This window comes from Sander lucioperca, chromosome 14 (genome assembly GCF_008315115.2).
Source record: "Sander lucioperca isolate FBNREF2018 chromosome 14, SLUC_FBN_1.2, whole genome shotgun sequence".
NCBI lineage: Eukaryota > Metazoa > Chordata > Actinopteri > Perciformes > Percidae > Sander > Sander lucioperca.
The window spans coordinates 23,228,959-23,253,442 of record NC_050186.1 but is presented as its reverse complement, the minus strand read 5'-3'; the positions used below and the strand labels follow the sequence as shown (position 1 = coordinate 23,253,442).

At 41.5% G+C, this 24,484-nt stretch overlaps 1 protein-coding gene across 2 annotated transcripts in view; it reads left to right on the top strand.

Annotated features, from left to right (window-relative positions):
* The window catches only part of LOC116034732 (hippocampus abundant transcript 1 protein-like), a 43,655-nt gene that overhangs the window by 9,646 nt on the left and 9,525 nt on the right, over positions 1 to 24,484 (top strand). For both annotated transcript variants that reach the window (XM_031277446.2, XM_035991387.1), the window contains 10 exons: positions 1,078 to 1,167; positions 7,785 to 7,847; positions 8,265 to 8,392; positions 11,112 to 11,226; positions 13,424 to 13,642; positions 14,001 to 14,114; positions 15,879 to 15,950; positions 16,503 to 16,615; positions 21,639 to 21,736; positions 22,143 to 22,306. In XM_031277446.2, the coding sequence (XP_031133306.1) occupies positions 1,078 to 1,167; positions 7,785 to 7,847; positions 8,265 to 8,392; positions 11,112 to 11,226; positions 13,424 to 13,642; positions 14,001 to 14,114; positions 15,879 to 15,950; positions 16,503 to 16,615; positions 21,639 to 21,736; positions 22,143 to 22,306 (1,176 nt within the window). The remainder of the gene's footprint in view (positions 1 to 1,077; positions 1,168 to 7,784; positions 7,848 to 8,264; positions 8,393 to 11,111; positions 11,227 to 13,423; positions 13,643 to 14,000; positions 14,115 to 15,878; positions 15,951 to 16,502; positions 16,616 to 21,638; positions 21,737 to 22,142; positions 22,307 to 24,484) is intronic.

Sequence of the window (24,484 nt, the reverse complement as noted above, 5' to 3'; positions counted from 1 at the left end):
TAAAATCCGGTGATAATATGGCACCGGTGCCCGGTATCTACCGGACGAAATAGCAACGCGGATTTCAGTGCCTCATTAGGGTGCCACTTAAATGTCTGCGCTGCTCTCTGATGCTCCGAAACCCACGTTAGAGGCAACAGAAACATCGCTGCATGTCATGCCAGTAAACACTAATAACATGTTACATGTTATGTAACGTTAGCCTACCATTAGCTACAGTAGTAGCTGGATTAAACATGGTTAAAATGCTGACAGATAAACGGTGTAAAGTGTGGCTGTATTTCACTGTAGAGAATTCCAACAGCGGGATGTACAACAGTCTACCGCTAAAGCTTTGAGCTAAAAGACACATACTAGCACTGATCACTGCTGTTGTCTGAAAAACAACATACTAAATGTTGCGTTTACTGGTAAACTGGTAAACCTCGTGGTGCATTCAAAGTTATTGTAAAATACCGTTTTTTTTTTTTTTTTTAACAGCAATTTCCTGGTGAAAGAAGTAATTATTGTTAAATGTTATTGTTATTACATTTTTAATAATCATTTAAATCCCCTCCTTTTTTGTGCTGATCCAAAAATGTATCCCATCCTTGACTCAAAACAGTGATCCAATCCGTGAGTTTTGTGATCCGTTGCACACCTATTTGAAAGGGATGGAAAATTATATTGCAAGCCATTATCTCATTGTTTCATTATTAAAATGTGTGGTATAGTTACATAAGAAATGAATATCTCCAAATATAGGTAGTTTAAAACATGGCAAATGTATTGTCAATTCCGGCAACCAAAAGCTGATGCATGGTTGCCAAGCCGGCAGCCACTTTCAAAAGTTAGCGTTGAGCCCTGTAATATATTTGATAATTAGGAATATTTTTGCAGACTTTAAAAAATATCTCTATCCAGAGCCACAGAAGACGTACAACTTCTAACCATGATGATAAACTGATCTTCGTGTGTAAAATTGGTGTAGTGCCCTTTTAATCGTCACATAGAGTCACATTTAAATGTAATTGTGAATGTAAAATGTGTGTGTGTGTGTGTGTGTGTGTGTGTGTGTGTATATTTCCACTCCAACAGGGTATTGGCAGGCCCAGTGTGTATCATGCGGTGGTGGTGATTTTCCTGGAGTTTTTCGCCTGGGGATTACTTACAACGCCCATGCTCACTGTGAGTAACACTGTGGGTTGGCGGGAACATCTGGGCTGTTCACACAGAGCAAATTGGCGAGGGATCAACTCTAAGGCGTAAGGTAGTTAAGATGGGCCCCAACCCTAACTATAAGCGTTATCAAAGAGGAGAATTCTAAGCCTACTCTGCCTACTCTTAAATGTGGAGAGGGTCCCATTCTACTTGTGGAGACTCTAGGAACCACAAGTAACTCTGTATTCTTGAAGGCAATTCTGGAAGGCACGCTGAGCTCTTTAAAACATGATGATGCCTGAATATTAAAGGGGTGATAGAATGATTATATAGGGTATTTCACACTGTTCCTTAAGGTCTCCTAATAGGGTATGTAACATTGGTTGGGCTGAAAATGGCCCTGGTGCAATTCTATGGGCCCTTATGCATCCCTGTGTTTTGGCCCTATTTGGAACGAGAGCGTTTCTTCCAAATATGGTATGCTCATGAATATTTAGATGAGCTGCGCGCTGATTGGTTGAGCGAACCACATACACATACATTGGAGATGAGACAGCAGGTCTCATATGCCAGGAGGACACGCCGGGCAGCGAGGCAGCACCGGCCGCTGTCACATTAGCCTGCTGAGCTCCTGCTGAACTCCGACACACAGTTGGACAAAATTTGCAATTAGCCAACAATTTTCGTAAAACGGCACATATTTGACCTCTACATAGTTGATTTCTCGCATAAAAAAGTCTCAGAAGTGAATTTAGTAATTAAATAGCAGACAAAGAATGTATCAAATTTATTTTTATTTACCCTCCAAACTGTCGTTTTTCAACTATGACAAGGTAAAATCGGTTTTGCATTCTATCACCCCTTTAAGAGCTTTGTAGGTCAGGAGAATTTTAAATTCAATTCTGGACCAACCTGATGATAAGGAAATGCAACAATCCAGCCTAGAAGTAACAAATGCATGACCTAGTTTTCTGCATCTTTCAGACATGATGTTGAAAGTTGACACTAAATGTTTGGTGAGATTTTAGTTTTGATGATTAGATATTTCCTGATTTAACCATTACTTTGTCTATATTGTATTTTTTCCCATTAAATTATATAGTATGTGCAGTCCCTTTATTATAGTAACTGTTTCATACAGGTATTACATACTGTCTCTGGCAGTCATCCAGAATTCATTGAGCCTTAGTTATATACTTTCGAGTGAAACATGAGTTCTTACATTGTTATTGTAAACACCTGTTGATTAAAACTGAGATGGATCACTGAAACAGATCCAGTGTAGACAGGAGCTAACACAGTGGCTGGGGCAACATGCTGACGGGGTTAGGAATGTCAATGCACTGATATGGCGGCGCGTGCACAACACGAGGCTCGACGTCTCTCCAGTTTTTGCAATTTAGTGTTTATTTACCTGACTATCTTACTTGTTTTCACTCGAAACACTCGAGCGAACCGAGTCTACAACAGAGACACACTATTGGATATTCATCAAAGCTGCAAGAACTTTGTTTTGGATCACCCATTCAACTTTGACCAGCTCCCTCCGGAGTTGATCAGATCACCGCGACCAGATGAACAACTCATCCCGACCGGAAATGCTCGCCACCGGCGATGAGACCATAAACAAAGAAGGGGTAAGCGCGGTGGAGTGCGAGCTAAGCTAAGGCTAAACCTGCACCGAACTGCACTCCCCAGCATCTTTCTTGCCAACGTGCGTTCTTTGTTGAACAAGCTGGACGAACTTAAGATCTGGACCCTCACACAGAAAAGACTTTTGGACTGTAATGTCATGTTTTTCACCGAAACTTGGCTTAACAACGACATCCCAACCAGCGTGGTGGAGCTAGAAGGCCGTTCTGTCTTTAGGGCGGACAGAACAGCGGAGGCTTCGGGTAAGAGCAGAGGAGGCGGTTTATGCATTTATGTAAACAAAATTTGGTGCACGGACTGCGTCACTGTTGATGCCCATTGCTCTGCTGAACTGGAGTATTTAATCGTCAAATGCAGGCCCTTCTATCTTCCACGTGAGTTCAGCTGCATTGTTGCTATTGCTGTGTATGTACCACCCGATGCCGAAAGCAGCAATGAAAGAACTTTCCATTGCCATTAACAAGCTTCATACTCAACATCCAGATGGGGCTTTTATTGTCACTGGGGACTTCAACCATTGCAACCTTAAAACTGTTCAACCTAAATTTCACCAAAATGTCTCATGCTCCACAAGAGGCAGTAAAACCTTGGACCATGTCTACACGAATGTGTCTGGTGCCTACAAAGTCACACCCCTCCCCCACCTTGGTCAGTCTGACCACCTCTCTTTGTTTCTCATGCCTAAGTACACCCCAGGCATCAAACGTGTGAAACCAACAACAAAAGCCGTTAAGATCTGGATGGAAGACTCCACTCTACAACACCAGTTCCAGCACACTGACTGGAATGTGTTTGCTGCTGAAGCCACCATGAACTCCCAAACCAACATTCACACATACACCAACTCTGTCCTGGATTATATCAACAAATGTGTGGAGGGAGTGACTACACATAAAACAGTGAAATTATTCCCTAACCAGAAACCCTGGATGAACAAAGAAGTTCGCCTTCTCCTCAAGGCTAGGGACGTATCCTTCAGGTTGGGAGACCAGGAGGCCTACAGCTCAGCCAGATCCAACCTGAGGAAAGGAATATCCAGGGCCAAACACACCTACAAGAAAAGGATTGTAGAGCACTTCAACTCCTCCGACCCCCAGCATATGTGGCAAGGCCTACATACAATCGACAACAAATCCCCATGTAACTCTTCCCTACCCTCCTCTACTTCCCTCAGGACACACTCCAATTTTCCACCTCAGATGTCTGCGACATCCTGGGCAGGGTGAATACTCGGAAAGCTGCTGGCCCTGATGGAATTCACGGACGTGTCTGCACAGAGCAGTTGGCTGGTGTCTTCACCGACATCTTCAACATGTCTCTAGCCCATTCAACAGTCCCCCACAGTTAAATCTGCCACCATTGTTCTGGTGCCTAAACACTCCACAGCCAAGGAACTGAACGATTTCCGCCCTGTTGCACCCATCATTGCGAAATGTTTTGAGAGGCTGGTCCTCTTAGAACTGAAATCATGTCTGTCCGCTGCAATGAACCCGTACCAATTTGCCTACAGACGCAACAGATCAACAGAGGATGCCATCTCCACAGCGCTCCACCTGGCACTCACCCACCTGGACAGTCCCAATACATATGTTAGAATTCTGTTCATTGATTTCAGTTCAGCATTCAACACTGTGATCCCCTCCAAGCTGATCTCCAAGCTCAGCCAGCTTGGCATCAGCAACTCACTCTGCAACTGGATTAAGGACTTCCGTACTAACAGACCCCAGGCTGTTAAATTAGGAGGTCTCTCCTCCTCCACATCACCCTAAACAGTGGCGTGCCGCAGGGCTGTGTGTTTAGCCCTCTGCTCTACTCCCTCTTCACCCACGACTGCGCCCCTGTTTATGGCTCCAGTGCCATAATCAAATTTGCAGATGACACCACAGTGGTGGGCCTGATCAGAGAGGAGGATGAAACAGCATATTGGGATGAGGTTCAGCACCTAGCTATGTGATGTAAAAACAATAACCTGGCACTCAACACCCAGAAGACCAAGGAGATCATTGTGGACTTCAGGAGAACTAAGAGCAAAGCACACACCCCCCTCTACATCAGCGGTGTTGAGGTGGAACATGTGTCTAGCTTTAAGTTCCTTGGGGTCCACATCACAGAAAATCTTTCTAGGTCTCTCAACTGCTCTAGTCTGGTGAAGTAGGTGCATCAGCGCCTTCACTTTCTACTGACCCTTAAGAAAGCACACCTATGTCCTAGAATTCTATCAGACTTCTACCGCTGTACCATTGAGAGCATACTCACAAACTGCATCTCTGTATGGTACGGCAACTGCAATGCTGCCGATCGCAAGGCACTACAAAGAGTAGTGAAATCTGCCCAAAGGACTATTGGCTCCCAACTCCCTTCCATCCACAACACATATCATAAACACTGTACAAACAAAGCCAAAACCATTGTCAAGGATGCCACCCACCCAAACTATGGTCTTTTCACCCTATTTCCATCTGGCAGGCAATACAGGGGCCTGCGCTCCCGCACCAGCAGGCTCAGGTACAGCTTCTTTCCAGAGGCTGTAACTCTGCTGAACAAAACTTCACCTCCTGTCTAGCACTGTTTACTTTTTACTTCTGCATTGTTTACCTGTTTACATTTACTGCACTGCACTGTTTACCTGTTTACATTTACATTTAGTCCTGCACTGTTTCATCAATGCCCTTGAACTGCTAACACCCAAAACTGCACAATATATTTATTTTATTCCATAACCTGCCCATAAACCTGTGCAATAAACATATGTATATAACATATATATATATATATAATTTATATAGAATGTCTATTTATAGTCTCTGTACATAACCCTCTATGCTCTTTATCTGTCACTGTAGACATGTAATCTGGAAAACCTTTATTTATCTAACTATACTCTGTTGTACATAATTAATCTCTATCGTCTACACTCAACATGCACTTTGGTATTTAATGCTTCTTTTGCACTTCTGGTTGGATGTCAACTGCATTTCATTGGCTCTGTACCTGTACTCTGCTAAATGACAATAAAGTTGAATCTAAATCTAAATCTAAAATAATGGGGAAACCACAGGGGATGGTAGCAGGTTCTGGATTAAAATGCATTTTTGAATAATTGAAAGGGGATGTGTTTAAACTAATACATTCCGTGTTAATCAAAGACAGGTATTTAAAAGGTTATGGTTCTTTGTTTTTTTTATTGGTCAAGTGCACAACAATAACAGAAGTAGTCATTGCCAAAGAAAGTCTTAGGCCTCAGGCACCTTCAACAATGCTTATTAAATAACTAAAAAGAAAAAACACAAGTAAAAGCAAAGCAAATCTGAATCAAAAGGTAGCCTTGGTGTGTGGTCTGAAACATAAATAGAAACAAAATATACCAGTTAGGTTAGCCATAACTACCAATAATTAACTAGGCCTTTCTGAGGATGTAAACACAATCAATCACATTAATAATGATAATAAAGCAAATTACTAACAGTAGCCATTTTAACACTCATATTGGTATTAACACTACTTACATCAAAGAACAGCTGACAGTGGCGTCACGTTACAATAGGCAGTAACACTATGTTCTATTGACAGTGTAATTAACTACTCCACAATATATTAATAAACAGAACAGAATTACAGAACACACAATCAGGTATCCTGACACAGTTCAGCAGTGACTAATAACAAATGACAGTATCAAACACAAACAAACTTCACCGCCACAGCTAGCCAAATTACACGTGCTAATTGTGTCTGTAAACTCGATAAACTAAGAGTTTATCAACTCAGAGAAATGTCCGTCCTCAGTGTTAACATCATTACAAGAACATGTAACTTACTGATTGGACATTCACGCACACAGGAAAGGCGACAACACGGCACAAACACACAGTGGCGAAGGCGAGCTCTCGCTCCTAGTCGTGGGCGGATCGATCCAAATATCGATAATATTGATACCATGGTTGGTATTGATATTGATCAATACTAGTGTAATGAGATCGATACTTTAGTTTCAGCTTCTCTCCGGTATGCACCGCTGCAGTTTCATCAAAGAGGCGACCTGGCTGTCTGTGTCTGTGCCGCTGCTTTCAAGTGCCACTCCTGTCACAGCGCAGAGCAGGCTCCTCCTCACTCCTCTTGTGATTTGATGTTGTATCGTCATGTGACTCAGCAGCGCCAGCCAAACAAGCAAGCAAGCAGTTAGGCCCGGCGGCGGCCAGCAGCACACACACACAAGCAGGACAGAGACAGCAGAAGAATGGCAGAGAGGAAGAGGAGCCCAGTTTGGTATCGTATCAGTATCGGCGATACTGGCCCTGTATTTACTTGGTATTGGATCGATATCAAATATTGCACACCACTACTTGCTCCATGATATATCCATGTGGTGCTTGAGTACGAGTGTACGACATGCATGCGCCACCAACAGTGAAGTCCAGGTCACTTGTCTCGAACTTTATTACAAAAGTGGAGGGGACATCTCTGTCGCTTCCTGTAGTCCACAATCAGCTCCTTTGTTTTGCTGACATTGAGATGGAGGTTCTTGTCCTGGAACCAAGATGTCAGGTTAAATGTTTAAGGCCTATGATGGTTGTGCCTTCAGTGAACGAATCGGAATGGAAAAATGTCGAACATTACACAGCTCTAATTAGTGAAACTACTTCTACTAATACTCTGCTAAACATATGTCTATAGACTGTGGTTCTAGACTTACTTTATCTGAGAGTGTCCTGAGATAACGTCTTTTATGATTTGAGACAACCAATAAAATTGAATATAAAAATGGAACAACATTTACCTCCTTGAGTCTTGAAAATTTACTGGAAAGTTTCTATTGGAAAGAATCTTGCTTCTTCATGGTGCAAGTTACAAAAAACCATTTTGTCGCATGGTATACAAAGTTTGGATCTTGTGGATCAAGACATATAGGTTTCTTTTTGCCTTTTTACCAGTTTTTTGCTGTGAAATCTGTGTAGGTTTTATAAATATTTGTGTTGTGGCTCTCTTCGTAGGTTTTACATGAAACATTTCCCCAGCACACATTCCTGATGAACGGCCTAATTCAGGGCGTGAAGGTAAGAACTCCAACAATTGAACTTTTTGACTCACTGTAGACATCAATACATTTAAAAAAAAAACTCCAGTGATTTTGATTTGCAGTTCCATAAGCATAGGGGACAGTTAAACATTAATATTAACATTAGTCCCTAGCATGGTTAGGCTCCAATGCTGCCTAAACATTCATGTCTTTCAAACCCAATGACATCACTATGACATCATCAGGGTAATTTTCTCAGGCATTATTTAACGGGTTTTACAGGTGGAGTGGTACTAACCATGACTAGTAAACTCATCTCCATGTTTAAATGATTAGTTAATGTGGAATCTTGTTTTATATAAGACCCAACAACAGAAATATATTTCACTGTTGCAGATACATCCATTTGCGAGGATTGTTTATTTTGTCACTGACTCCGCCTCTTCATGTAAAGGGTCTGCTGTCATTTATGTCTGCTCCTCTGATTGGTGCCTTGTCGGACGTGTGGGGCAGACGGACCTTCCTGTTGGTCACCGTCTTCTTCACCTGCGCTCCGATCCCTCTGATGAGGCTCAGCCCATGGTAGGACTGACTGTTCTCTGTTGGCACAATAATGTTATACAAAGAGATACAGGTACAATAGAGTAGTGAAGTCAAGTCAAGGGAGTCACCTGGAGAACCATACCATAGGGTAAAGTTATGGCCATGAACTGTGACAGTTCTAGCGTAAAAGAATGCAAAATCCTGAAGAAAAATTATTTTAATTTCAATAAAGCAGAAAGACTCCTAAACATGATTGCAAGAAGAGGGTTACAGCCGCTACTCTTCCACTCTTCTAGGAAGACTTTCCACCAGATGTAAGAGTCTTTTGCTGCAGGGATTGCTCCTATTCAGCCACAATAGCATTAGTGGTCCAACACTGATGTTGGGTGATAAGGTCTGGCTTACAGTCGGTGCTCAAGTTGGACCCAAAGGTGTTGGATTGGGTTGATGTCAGGGCTTTGTGCAGGACAGTCAAGTGCACATCAAAGTGGGAAAACCATTTATTTTCTTGAAATAATTTAAAAAACAAAATGCAACAAAGTGCAATGAAAACAGACTAAATTAATAGTAGTGGTGTGATGACACCCTCAGCTCACGACACAAGAGGATACACGATATTGGGTTCACGAGAACGAGATGAGATTTTACCCACTATTTTAAAGAAAACTTTAATGACAAAATATGACTGGAAAAAAATAGTCTTTTATTCAATCTAAAGACACAAAATGAAAAAATGCACTGTGAAAGGTTTTGCCACAAACTCAAATAACTGTCTTCTCTCCTGTATAACTAACCTCTTCAGACCTAATAACTGCGGCGTTTCCGCCGGGAATCCAAAATGCTGCCACACAAACGATGGGTAGGGTACCGTTTTTACCACATTTTTACCTGTACCGATACGGGTATATAAAATTCGGTGCAGGCACCCAATGCTACCTTCTTTCCAGTACTTTCCCTATGTAATAACAAAAAAATTATTTCAGTTGTAATTCCAAACCTATTTATCCTATTTACTTTGAACATTTTGTGATTTATTTATAACATTTTACACATTATTATTATTATTATTATTATTATTATTATTATTATTATTATTATTATTATCATTGTATTTGTATCTTATTCTATTTAAGCCTGTTTCATTTTCATGACCTTTTTTAAATGCTCTTTAATGTTTTATATAAAGCGTTTTGAATTGCCTTGTTGCTGAGATGTGCTATAGAAATAAAGTTATAAATAAACTTTCCTTGCCCTACAGGCCTACAACCTCCAGCCTGTCAGTCACGTAATGTTTGTCCAGCTCTGTCTGCACCACGTACACTACAGCTCTCCGTGTATGTCTGAGCTGAGCTCCGCTCTCTGTGAAACATGCAGAGAGGACAGAGAAGCTCGCGCTTATGCGCGCTCAGGTACCAAAATTCGGCAATGATTGATTTAACGTGAATAGCACCTCGGTAGAACTGACTTAATTCTGCACTTGTGTACTGATATCGCGAGACAAGTTTTCACCCTTTTTCGTTTTAATTAGTCTATTTCAATGACATTTCATTTAAGGGATAGTTCCGTTGCTGCCGGAATTTTCGCCAGATGTCCCACATTTTCGGCCGGATGTCCCTGACCTTCTGTTTTCTTTGTGTTGGCATTCTAAACTCAGGTCGATTTATGAGGACTATGGTTAACTGCTCCTCAGATTTTTGCAGGGTAAATTGAGACAGCCAGCTAGTCAAATCAGAGTTTTTTGTTGCACGACTAGTTCCTTTTCAAGGCTATTTTGCAGAGGCACCATTGCTGCATCCGGCGATTAGCGCCGCACAAGACAATTGTGATTGGTTTAAAGAAATGGCAATAAACCAGAGCATGTTTTTCTCTTATCCAGGAATGTTGTGTAGAGATAGGTCTGGCAATGCGGGACTTTGTTTTAATATCGCGAGATTTCACTGGACGAGATCTCGTCAATAGAGCTGTAACAATCCCAAATTTTGCTGTACAATTGTCTCAGAAATAATTGCATTTAACAATATAATTGTCTCTTTCAGTCAAATAAAAAAATAACAAAAGTTGTGAATGAATCTCAGGACATTTTCTCTAACTGTATCCCCCCTTGTCATTTTTGTTGCTATGAATGTGTATAGTGTCAAGTGCCAACAACTAACATTTGAAATAATAATAAAATATATAGTCCGACTAATAATCAGTTGTATAATTTGGCATATCTAAACAAAATCAACAATTACCAGTCATACCCCGTAAGACCTTAGCTAATGTTAGCAATTAATTGCAGTTAAACAAAGAAACCGTGATTATGTAAAAATAAATTGACAATTAGACAATTATGTAATAATTGTTACAGGCCTAATTGTCACACGTCTAACACATAGCCTGGGACTTAAACGTCCACTGAATCTTCTGCTCCACTGAAACACTTGGAACATCAGATCTGTGTTTGGAAATGAGGAGACTAACAGTCCTTAAATTAATACATGAAAGAAACATAAATACCATAATTCTATCGCGTTTTCCACATGGGTTTCCATTGTTTGAGGTTGTGCAGTGTTCGGTTGTACAGAGATTATTATAAGATAATGGATCAAACAAAACACCATATGATAAATCTTTAGATAACTAGCTGGGTCCTCTTATATGCATAAAAAAAAAATCAATCCACAGTTGGGGTTTCAGTCATTCACAGGACAGTTACAGTAGTACAAGTTCTCCTTTGCATTGAATAAACTACTTCTCACACCTGCTTGTCCCGCAGGTGGTACTTCGCCATGATCTCCATGTCTGGAGCTTTCTCTGTCACCTTCTCAGTCATCTTCGCCTACGTTGCTGATGTGACGGATGAAAGAGAGAGGAGTACAGCCTACGGTCTGGTAAGGACTTGTCAAACAAAATAGCCTTAGTGCCCCACGGAATGCCACTGCCTCACGCAGAAAGGCAGCCAACATCCAGCCCACATGATTCCCCGACCACTGTAATACTCTCACTCTACCCATATAGCGCAGATCTGCGCACAACCACACTTGTAGCAGCAGCGCCCTACATTAGTAATACACTGAGTCTCTGGATCAAACTCAGTTAACACTTCTGAGGAGAAGATTCACAAGACAACAGTCAATAGCTGACTGACTAGCAGTAGCTGACTTTAGTTTGATAACATTTAGCTTTGGTTTTGGTTGGCGTCAGTTTCTCCATGACACACTGTTATAGTACATGCACATTCTAAAGCTAGTGCTGCCCTCACAACAAAATTTGTCGTCAATGCACTACCAGTCATCATGTATAAGTTTACATTAATAAAGATACAATATTCATTTTAATGCATTGATTCAGCATCCCACTTGTATGTAGTTAGGCTATGTAAGCTCAATACGATCTTACAGAAATATCAATGACCAACAATCTGTCGTTCTTTTTGAGGGGCAAGTGGCAGTACCTACAAGACTAATCACATTCCATCAACCTTAAAGCGTAACTCTCGCCAAAATGCAACCTAGGGTCTTTTTGTGAATGTACCCAAGTCAAACTTTAGTTTAAAAGCATAATTAGGACGGAAACGCCACTTTTAAGATTTACTTGTATTCTTGTTTTCGGTCAAATGGCCTTTTGAATGGGAGAGCTAGGGGCATTACAATGATAGCATCAAAATCGCTATTTTTAAAACACTAAGAAGGTTCGACACAACATGAAACTTTGCTCGAAGTATCACCAGGGGCTCTACACATGAACTTGAGCATTGAGAACATTGTTTGTGTACACAGAGTTTACTAAAAAGAAAGGTTTTAACAACTCATTGTAGCTGTTGGTTTTTCGGTCGCCGTCCATCTAGCCAGTCAAAAATAGTCGATTTCCGAATGCAACGTAACAGGGAGGAGAGTAAAGATAGAAAGCTCCTAAAGCTTAGTTCCATGTTAAATGCACAGATAATTCGTTGTTTTGTTGTTAGTGAAAAACAATATTGACCTTGTAGTTGAAAAAGGAGCCTCATATAAGAATGACATTTCCTCCTATGGTTCATTTGCATTCGGAGATCGACACTTTTTGACTGACAAGATGCCTGCTAAAGTGAGTCATTCAAAACCTTTCTTTTTAGTAAACTCTGTGTACACAAACAATGTTCTCAATGCTCGAGTTCATGTGTAGAGCCCCTGGTGATACTTCGAGCAAAGTTTCATGTTGTGTCGAGCCTTCTTAGTGTTTTAAAAATAGTGATTTTGATGCTATCATTGTAGTGCCCCTAGCTCTCCCATCAAAATGCCATTTGACCAAAAACGAGAATACAGGTAAATCTTAAAAGTGACGTTTTTGTCCTAATTGTGCTTTTAAATGAAAGTTTGACTCAAGTACATTCACAAAAAGACCCTAGGTTGCATTTTGGCAAGAGTTACACTTTAACTGGACTTTGTGTTCATTGCTATAGCAAATGTTAGCATGCCAATATGCTTTACTAAGATAGTAAGCATTAAGCATTATATCTGCTAAACATCAACATATTAGCATTGTCATTAGGGATGCAAATTTCAAACAATTTCTTTAATCAATAATCAGCCGCACGATTAAACTAAACTGCACAGCCACCAACCAACAACTCAGTGGCATTTTCACATCTTTCTGCTTCAGAGGTCATCAACACGACTGCCTTAGTGAGCCGAGCGACTCTTTTCTTCCTCATAGGGCTGGAAGGTCTTTAGACTTTTTTTTCTCTTTATAGTCTTTTTTAATTGACAAGATTAAACAATGTGCGTACCAAAGTGCATCAGTATTTAACTTTAAAATGTATACAAATTTATTCCGGGGGAGCATGCCCCAGGATCCCCTTAGACCTAGAGGGTCGGCGGTCCACCCACCATAGTCTCACCAAAAACCTGTAGGAAAAACTGGTCCCTGAACTGCTCTGTGGGAGTGCCTAATGGACAAACTGGATCACATTAGACAGTTTTCATTAGCCTCTGCTATCATTTTGATGCTATTTTCACTTCTTGGCTTGAACTATTTAAATGCAGCCTTTACTGGGTCTTCCAACTTTTACAATTCAACTTCTTTGTGTCTCTCTCCCCTTTTAACCCCTAGGTATCGGCTACTTTCGCAGCCAGCCTGGTAACAAGTCCAGCCATTGGAGCATATCTGTCAGCCTGGTACGGAGACAACCTGGTGGTGCTGGTGGCCACACTGATTGCTCTGGTTGACATCTGCTTCATCCTATTGGCTGTGCCCGAGTCTCTGCCGGACAAGATGAGGCTCAACACCTGGGGGGCGCCCATATCCTGGGAGCAGGCTGACCCCTTCACTGTCAGTAACCAATCATTTACAATACAGTATCTGGTTGAATAGTGAACTCATAGCAGGTTGATTTTTCATGTTTTTGGACACAGTATAGAGTGGAGACGTGGGTAAAGGCACCTAAGTGTTCCCCATCACAGTAACATTATTTTAAAAATTTAATGATGCTATTGATGCTATAGGAATTACAATGTGAATGGAAGCCTGTTGCTGCTAACGTAATGTAGTGGAAATGAGTCAGATGCATTTTACAGACTGTAATATTTAATACCCTTCAAACAATAACTGAAGACTAACAGATCTTCTGACAGCGCCTGTGTTGTATTTCCTGTCTCTCTGTCACTCTCTCTGTCTCTCCCTCCTTCAGTCTCTGCGGAAGGTGGGTCAGGACCCAGCAGTCTTACTGATCTGCATCACTGTGTTCCTGTCTTACCTGCCGGAGGCCGGACAGTACTCCAGCTTTTTCCTCTACCTGAGACAGGTGAAACACACTGCTGCCTAATGCAGTGTTAATCAAGAATACTAGCATTACTGCGGGTACTAGATACAGTATATTATTTGTCATTGATTTTGTTGTCATCTGCTTTTTAAGAAATATTTACACTAAATTCTAGAAGGCGCAGACTTGTCCAGCTGCCTCCCTGCCAGCTCCATGAACACTTTCTGCTAAATTTGAGTTATTTTTACAATATTTGTATTATTGGACAACATTATATCAAATGACTACGACATTTTGACGGTGCCCAAAGGGAAATAAACACATACGGCATTCAAAAACGGCTAAATAGTGGAATCACTACCTACGTTCGGGAAGAGCAACCGTGCGGCCATCTTGCTGAGGTCAAAGAATGTAAACAAACAGTGCACGCCCCCAGTGACGTGTGAGGTCAGGAAATGGCCAAGCCAATCAGAGGCCGCCCTACAGTCTGACTACACGACGCAGTCTGGAGCATGTACCAGGACACCCCCATCGACTTCACCAATTACATCAATGGATTCACTGAGTCTGTGGTAGATTTGATTTGTAAAAACTACAATTAAATAATTTCACCACCAGAAACCCTTGATTACCAAAACCATACGAAATGAGCGCAGAGCGATATTAAGCAGAGCGACCTGGAGCGGCTTTAAGCAGGGGAGCGGAGGGAATGCACAGCTCCGTGAATGAGTCAAAATCATCTGCCTGGTAGAGCTCAGACTGTTGTTGCCAATGGTTTTAAATTAAGTCACTATGCTATATAAAGTAATCCCACAAGGATCAGTGTTACACCCCCAGCAATTTACTTATTTCTTTTCCAATTGACCATGCAATGTCCATGTTTAAGCTGATGATACCATCGTGTTGGCCATTGGCTTTATGACCAACCAACCAACCAGGCCTTATACTTGTTACAGCCTGCTTTAAATGAGGTAGACATTTTATTAATTTGAAGCTTGTTCTAAACTACAAATAGACAAAATATATGCATTTCACAGAAGCATGGAGCTCCGAATTTGGTTAGATAGTGCATTGTCCTACAAAACTCACATTGGCCACCTCACTCAAAAACTAAAAAGTCAAGTTAGATACTTTTACTAAAACAGAAAAAAAAATCATTATACAATCCACTACACTATAGGTTTGCTTTAAAGGTTAGCTTATACTAACAGTAGCTCAGTCCGGAAGGGATTCCGTGTGGACCATGTACGAAGTGTGAACTGTAGCTGGAGAGGTGCCTGCGCACTGCCAAGCAAGACACTGAACCCCCAGCTTGGGGTGCCTGTCATGGGCAGCACCCTCACTCTGACATTTATCCATTAGTGCATGTATAGGTCCTAGGCATCTTTGTGTATTTCGGGCCTGTGTGTAATAACTACCAACAGAGTGAAAAAATGTAATTTCCGCTTGAGGGATTAATAAAGTATGTCTTAATCTTATACCAACTTTGTACTTCAGTAATGTTCACTGTACAACTAGTATGAACTGCAAAAAAGTTACACATATACACACTTATTCTTCTGCACGACTTTAAAGTTCAAGTTTTTTTCTGATTTTGGACAGAGATACATGCACATACTTTGGATATTACTTGTTAAACAATGTTGTGTTGTCTTTGACATCCATAAGCTGAAATGTCAGTTTGTATGACAGTATGTTTAATCTAGTTTTTTTTAGATTTGTACACATTAAGTACTTTTTCTCTAAATGGGCTCTTTAGAAAGTGATATGATAATAAAAAAACAATATGTTTATCTGTCCCTCCAGGTGATAAATTTCTCCTCCACAACCATCGCTGTTTTTATTGGAGTGGTGGGCATTTTGTCCATCATAGCACAGGTAACACACACAAACACTCCAGAGGATATTTATACCCCTTTTACTCATAGGTGCCATTTACACTTGTCAGTTATCCATATTCAATCTAGATGTAATTTAATACACCTTTGTTTACACTTAGCAATATATTTGCATCTTCACTGGCCACATGACAAATCTGATAGTATCTGTCTTGGGCTTCCTGCAATATATGCAAATCAGGGCTGGCCCTACTAGGTATTTTTTAACTGCAAAAGAAGAATAACTTCTGAACTTTAGCAGTTTAGTTAACAGAATGTATAAAAAGCCAGCTAATAACTATCATACATTTACACAAACACATGGACGACTTGTGAACTGGTTGTTGAAGATGCGAATACAGAATGTGGCATGTGCAAACTGTTTAAATGAAAAGTGTTAATGGACACAAATAATCATATGTGCTCATACTAGTACAGCTTTGACTTACTTTTACTGTTTATTAGAAAAGTAAATGGTAAGGAATTAGACATGTTTCTTACATAAGTACAAGGTTTAAACAAATTAGAAAAATTCTGTCCTCTTCCTCCTCAGACTCTCTTGCTCACACTGCTGATGAGGACTCTGGGTAATAAGAACACTGTCCTGTTGGGTTTGGGCTTCCAGATCCTTCAACTGGCCTGGTACGGCTTCGGATCAGAGCCATGGTAAGATCTGTGTGCATGTGTTTTCTTTTATTGTGTAAGGCTGCATTCATTCTGTTGGTGTAAACTTGCTGTAAAATATGAAACGATACTGCTCTGTCTGGCGTACAGTAATGTCAGGGATTCTGTAGGGCAGCAGCAAGGAACAATTCAACCACCGCAGCTACCTACTACCTAAAATCCTATCAGTGACTTGTGCCATAGGTTACAGTTGCTGCTATCCACCTACTCCTAATCTCATCATGAAGCCAAATAGAGCATGTTGTAGCATAAATTAGAGGGAATGGTTAGCAATATGACATGATTAGTATAGCTACCTAATTTCATAAGCATTGTTTATTGGCCAAGACCAGATAATTAAACTTATGAACTGATGTTTTTGTTGGTTGACATGTTTGTTCAAAGGTGGTGAAAAGGTGTATAATTCAGGGATCTCATGTACCAGTAAAATGAGCTCCTTCCTCTGTGTTTTCGACCATTCACTAAGCCCAGTGAGAGGCTCATGTTTGTGACAGCTGAATAAGCTGAATTTTACTGATGGTTCAAAAAGCTTTATTGTCCCCTTTGCAGTTTGAAAACATTGCTTGAACACACTTTGAATATCTCGAACCACCGTAAGAGCTGAGAAAATAAAGAAAAACAAAATACATTTACTTAACATACATCATGAAGTGTCTCATTTTAACCCCTTTTCCCTTAATTTATTGAAATCTCCACTTGAGTGTTTTTATGCTGTATTTAACTTCCCATATTTATTAACTCTGTTAGACAGACATCAACATAATAAATTATAATGAATATATAAAATGCTGATTCTTTTACACATTCCTTTACATCCACTTCACTGTAGTATTTCTACAGTTCTACAGTTTCTTACCATTTCATGTGACGTTACACAACAGGCTCATAGCCAGGCAACGCCAACAACAGGCCGATATGGCAGTATGCCTCACTTGCAAACTTGTACTCTCCAACTCGGAAAAACCATCACGCGATCAAGATCGAGATACAAACAATACTAAATGTAACACTAACATACCTTGTGCATGTGCAAACCTTCTGTGTTTTTTTTTTTTTTTTTGTTTAGTTGTATTTGTTTTATACTTTTTAGTTGTTTTGGTTGTTTAATTTAAGGGGTTGCGGGTGGGTTAAAAGGAGGGCTTTGTTCTTTACTCAGTAACTGTATTCCTTTATGTTGTATATGCCCCGAAGAAATTTAATAAAGATATGTTCAAAAAAAAAAAAAAAAAAAACATACCTTGTGCCCCTAACAGCCAGGTGCTAAACAATATGAATATACGCCTTCGTTCTCGGCAAGACAGGTTCGGCCTTTCCCATTTCCTAAATTTGTACCTCCTCGACTCCTCGATCCTCGAAACTCCGGCTTGTGACCCAGAAATCGTTCTCAGTGCGCCATGTTGAAGGACGTCCCAATTCCTAAAATGCACATCGAGGATCGAGCATTGAGGCGGCTCCTCCTCCGAGGTAAAAACGATACACTGATGTATCCTCGCAGAAAACTTTTCACCCGCCGCATGTAAACATATAGGCGTGCCAGAGCGAGAGGAGAGAGAGTGAGAGAGAGAAAAGGAGAGAGAGAGCGATAATAGCTGTTGCTATTGGGTTAAGCGCAGTTACATTTCCAGCTCTCAACTGGAGTGAGACATGCGTTCCTGGCTCCCCTGCCACTGTTTGCGGGTCGGCTCAAGGGTGGATTGGACCAGGTGGGTGCTGCCCGCAGGGCCTTATGGCTACGTCGGTTTGATGTTTGGCGGGGGATACCGCCGTGGGGGAGGAGGGCGGTATGGTGGAGCTGGAGCCGGGGCCTGGGGAGGCGCAGCCGCAGCCTGCGGGGTGCCGCCTCCTCGAGCTGACATCTTGGTGCCGCTGTTGTGGCCGAGGCGCCACTCTCCAGGAGGTGTGTTTCCGCTTTCCCTCCACTACCTATAGCTCGTGGCTGTCCAAGGTGCGGTCCAAACAACCCACCAGGGGCAATAGGACCGCCTAAGAGCACACATCTGCTATTGACTGGGAGTCAAGACCTGTGCAGGCAGATGTTCCGCTGTGACATGTGCAGCCAGATGTCGATACAAAAGCTTAGCGGTCATCGCAGATACAGCAGAGCAATGTTGTTCTGCGCTGCGGTCACCTAGACGGCACACAGGTGCGCGCGGTGAGTGAAGCGAGCATTGACCTGGTCCCGGGGAGATGGGGGTGTGGGCTTCTGTTGGCCGGAAAAAGTGGCCTTCGGCCAGGCTCTGCCGCAGTGGAGGGACCGCTGGGAACTCTGTTTTTGTTTCGCCTTGGACCCTGGTGAACGGTGCATAGCGAGACATTGGTGCCGTCTGTCTCCTGGGTTCGGAGAATGCTTACTTAGCATTCACACAGGTCGAGAACAAAAACCAGCGGTGGGCAGGGAGTCCGCCTGATGCGGAGGAGAAAGTCGCTGATGCGATGCTCCCCTTCTGGGACAGAGACAGCCGCAGTGTCGGGGCTCCATAATCCTCTTCTTTTTCGAGCTCAAGTTCTCCCAATGGGGAGGTGGGAGAGCCGGTGCCGGCTAGAGAGCCATTTCTGGGGGGATCCAAGTCAGCGGACTCTTGCCCGCCAAAGAGATCCCCTTCCGGGATGTCTGGGTGTCGCCGCTGGTGGTATCCTTACCTTACCTGACTGTCCGCCCGACCGCAGCTTCAGTTCCTCCGTCTGTAAGCGGGCGCAGAACTGCTGCCGGCTGGCGGGGTGCCAGCCCAGCGAACGGGGCCGAGGCACGCCTCGCAGCTCGAGTGGAGATCTGGCGCCAGGATGTAGCCGGTCCGTCAATCGGTACACAGGCGGACACCGCTGTTCTTCAAAGTCTTCATACTGCTTGTCGCTGAAGAAAAATAGGGAGCAGATCTCTGGTCTTGCAGCTGTAATATACAATAACTGCGGAGGTAAGAGAGGCCCGTGCAGGGCACAAGTGCGCGAAAGAAATCTTCACGACTGCGCATGCACTAGGGATAAACCCAATAGCAAGCGAAGCCTATACAAAATTGAACCGAAGATATCAGCTGCAGTGGAATTTTTGCACGCATGGAAACTTTTACAAACACCATCTCTAATCATTAAAGTAAATTATTATAGAAAACACTTATACATTAATACAATACATCATTTAAAAAGCAACGGAGCCTGCAGGGACAGCCGAGGGCCAGTTGAACGCCCATGTGGGTCTCTGAATCGGAGAAAATAATTCATTCAGTTGGGTGGAAGGTGGTAGATGTTAAGCTTATTCGGATAAAGAGCCGATCCACGCAGATAGTGCGTTTGTGTGTACATAATATATTCCTAGCCTTTATATTTGTATAGTTCTTTTCATACGAACATTTGTAGTGTTTTACACTAAATATATAGCCATACTGTGTATGTAGGCCATAGGCTATTATAAATATATAGGCCTATGTATTTGTGTGTGTGTGTGTGTGTGTGTTGTGTGTATACAACAAATAAAAATGTACAGCCCCTGTACATTCTCATCCACGTTGTGGCAGCGTTCTGAATCAGCTGCAGCTGTCTGGTTGATGTTTTAGGGAGACCTGTAAAGACACCGTTACAGTAGTCAAGTCTACTGAAGATAAAAGCATGGACAAGTTTTTCCAAGTCCTGCTGAGACATAAGTCCTTTAACCTTTGATTTATTTTTAAGGTGGTAATAGGCTGACTTTGTAATTGTCTTAATGTGGCTGTTAAAATTCAGGTCTGAGTCTATGACTTCACCAAGATTTCTGGCTTTGTCTGTTGTTTTTAACATTATCGTTTGAAGCTGAGTGCTGACTTTTAATCGTTCCTCTTTTGCTCCAAAAACAACCACCTCAGTTTTTTCTTCATTTAATTTAAGAAAGTTCTGGCACATCCAGTCGTTAATTTGTTCAATGCACTTAGTCAGTTGTTGTATTGGACTATAGTCCCCTGGCGATAAGGTTATATAAATTTGTGTGTCATCCGCATAACTATGGTAACTTATTTTATTGTTTTCCATAATTTGAGCCAGTGGAAGCATGTAGATGTTAAACATGAGAGGCCCCAGAACGGAGCCTTGGGGAACTCCGCACGTCATATTTGTATGCTCAGATGTATAATTCCCTAATAGACACAAAGTAGTCCCTATTCTTTAAATAAGACTCAAACCATTTTAGTACTGAGCCAGAAATGCCAACCCAGTTTTCCAATCGGTCTAGTAATATGTCGTGGTCGACCGTATCAAATGCAGCACTGAGATCAAGTAATACTAAGACTGAAATTTTGCCACTATCTGTGTTTAAGTGGATGTCATTAAAGACTTTAACAAGAGCTGTCTCAGTGCTGTGGTGTGGTCGAAAACCCGACTGGAAGGCATCAAAACTGTTGTTTAGTGACAAGAAAAGGTTGAGTTGTTGAGAAACCGTTTTTTCAATGATTTTACTTAAAAATGGAAGGTTTGATATCGGCCTATAGTTGCACATTAGTGACGTGTCTAGATTGTTCTTTTTTAAGAGTGGCTTAATGACTGCAGTTTTCAGGGCCTGTGGGAAGATACCTGAGAGAAGAGACATGTTTACAATCTGTAGAAGATCTGTAGCCAAACAATTTGCAACATTTTTGAAAAGGCCCGTTGGCAGAATATCAAGGCAGCAGGAGGAGGTTTTCAGATGTTGTATAATGTCCTCCAGGTTTTTATGGTTAATCATATGAAATTGGGTCATATTGGAATCTGTTTTGCCTGGACGCTGTGACAACACATACCCTGTACTCGATATGGAAGCACTGACTGTTTGTCTAATTTTCTGAATTTTGTCATTGAAGAAGGTTGCAAAATCATTGCAGGCCTTCGTGGATAAAAGTTCCGATGCTACTGGTACTGGACTTTATATTACGTTATATACGTTATATTAACTATAACAACTCCACTCTGTGCAGTCATATCAGACTAATGCCAAAACCAAGATGGACGATATCACAAAGAAGTCAGACATATACATGTGTAACCGTGTCCGTGTGTTTGTTAACAGGATGATGTGGGCAGCTGGTGCTGTAGCAGCGATGTCCTCCATTACCTTCCCAGCTGTCTCTGCTCTGGTGTCACAGTCTGCTGATCCTGATAAACAAGGTGAAAAAAAAATCCTCGCTCTGTTTCATCTCCACTGTCTTTTCTCCTCTTCTTTCACTTTTCTCCTTTTTCTACTCTCTACCATCTCCTCCCATCTTCTCTGTTTTCTCTCCTCACCTTTGGCTCCTCTCCTTTCACACCTCTTCTCTGTTTCATCTCCTCTCTCTCCTCTCCTTTCGCTCCTCTTATCTCCTCTCCTCTATCTCCTCTCCTTTACTTTTTCTTCCCTCATTCTCTCCCTTCCTCAGATCAATAGGTCAGTGTGTTAGTCTGTTATTGTGTATTTTTCAGATAGAGGTTTGTGTTACTAAATATATTTTTAGCAGGCACAGCGTTGCAGGTACAGCGTTGTCTACTATGTCAGCAATAACATGTCTCCAATAACATGACCTTTCTCCCCCTGCAGGTGTGGTCCAGGGGATGATCACAGGAATCAGAGGTCTGTGTAATGGTCTGGGTCCAGCTTTGTACGGATTCATCTTCTTCCTCTTCAACGTCGAGCTCAACACCCTGGACCCCATCCAGGGAGAATTCAACATCGACCCCCTGCCTCTGCAAAGTCCCACTGAGGTACAGTGTTATTCAACACCCCAACCGTCTACGCCCAACCTCTCTTGCGTTCTGCAGAAAAATGTGCGACATTTCTGGCCTGCATCTTAATTCCTCACGTGTGCAGGTCCATTTTTTTCTTCTTTTCGATAAAAAATATAAACCGAATGACTTAATTATATCTCTGACTGAGTTTTTGTTATAATTTTGGTAAAAGTTCATTGTCAGTATTTTCTGGCTTGCTCCTCTTTGTCATGCTATGTCAGTGAAGCAACACTGCTCTATTTCATTCATGAAATGTTTAAATTGTTCTACTGAGAAGAAGTGCTGAAAACTATATTCATTTTTTAAGATAAACTTTACAGTAATGGCTCTAACATTGGTTAGCTAATGTCACCAGTATTGTCACTGTTTCCTGTGGCAGCCTACCACTGCCTTCACAATAAAACACGTTTCGCTTTATCATTAGCTTACTGCAGCAAAGTAATGGTGCAGGAAAGAAATCAATGAGTCTCCTGCTGTATAACGTAAGTGGTAAATAGTAGAGGTGTGTAAGTATGGCGTTATATATGTGTCACATTCCTGAGCGAGTAATTGTATGTTTTGAGCACAGAGAACTATATTTTGCAAGCGCATTACATTGCATTTTGAACAGAAATGTACACTCGCAAAAAACAATTCAGTTTGAGTAAACAAAAACCTATTTCGTGCACAATAAATGTATTTGCATGTCTTTCTCTGCTCGCAGGTAGACGCTGCTGCGCTCCGGTCATGTCTCCTTCACTCTCAACCTCTTCTCTCTACGCGCTCAACTCTAGACACGCTCGCTCAGATTTTCACAGCGTTACAAGTGTGCCACAAAACCAACCAATCGCAGAATCAAAAGGTCAATTCTGATTGGCTGTTCGTCTCCAATTATATCGCAAGTAGCAGGAAACAAAAATCTGGGAGGAACCGTCTTTTTCAGTTTACACCTGTTGGTACAGCAAATACTGACTACAGTTGAGCTGTTCGACTAATGTTACTGGATTAAAACACATTTCGGTCAGTATTTTGTATTATTGACTTATATCACAGAAATGTCTTAATATTTGTGTGTACTATAATGCCGTTGTTTTCTTTGACTTATATCTCCTTGTGTGTTTAACGTTAATTTGACTCATCCTTCACAAGCAATCTAGCTAGCTCACACACTGCAGCCGACATGTCATCTGAACAGGCCTCGCAGCACTGTAACTAGCTAAGTTAGCTAGGTCTCGCAATGCGAGACTGAACAGCAGTAGACCTGTCACACTATGGCCACATGTAGCTAAGTAGTTTTTAATACTTTGGTTACATTACCGTATTTTATTAACCTGAATTATGTTGCTATATTAGCTTGCGAAGGAGCTACCGTTGCTAACGCTAATTTATCTCAAAAAGCAGAAACGTTAGCTAACTACTGCCAAGATATGATTTCACTAGAGACCAGAGAGGTGTTGTAAGACTCGTCAAGTGTTGTCATGTGTTTACGCTGTCTTACAATGAAACCATATCTTGGCAGTAACATTAGTTAGCTACTGCTTTTTGACATAAATTAGCTAGCTAACGTTAGCGTTAGCAACGGATAGCTACTTTGCAAGGCAATAAAATATAGCCTTGGCTAACAGAATTAAGGTTAATAAAACACGATAACTATGTAACCAGTATTACAAACTTCTTACAAGTGGCTGGATTGTGACATTTTAGGTGTGTTCGGATGAATACGTTGGATGCATAGCTGGACTTTATCCATACTGGGCTAATGTTAGATTGCTTGTGAAGGATGACGTTAGTCACACACGGATATATGTAATTCAAACAACGGTATTGTGATTAACACAACTATTAAGGCATGTCTGTAATATACCGGTCGGTCAATAATATAAAATACTGTAGATCAGTGCTTTCCAACCCTTCTGGTCTGAGTTTCCCCCCACAGCCCTGTCATATAAACTCACATACCCCGCCCTATCAATTCCCAATGTATTCACACTATTTATCATATTAAAGTGAATATTCTTACATTTTCATGCAATTGAACTGTAAACATTTAGGTTGGTTTGGTCAGAAATTCTACTAGCTAGCTAGGCCTTTTACTTGAAGTGTGGTTAATGTTTCAAAATTCATCCATTACTTTTAGCTAATCATTTCAACTGTTAGTTAAGCCAGTAGGCCACT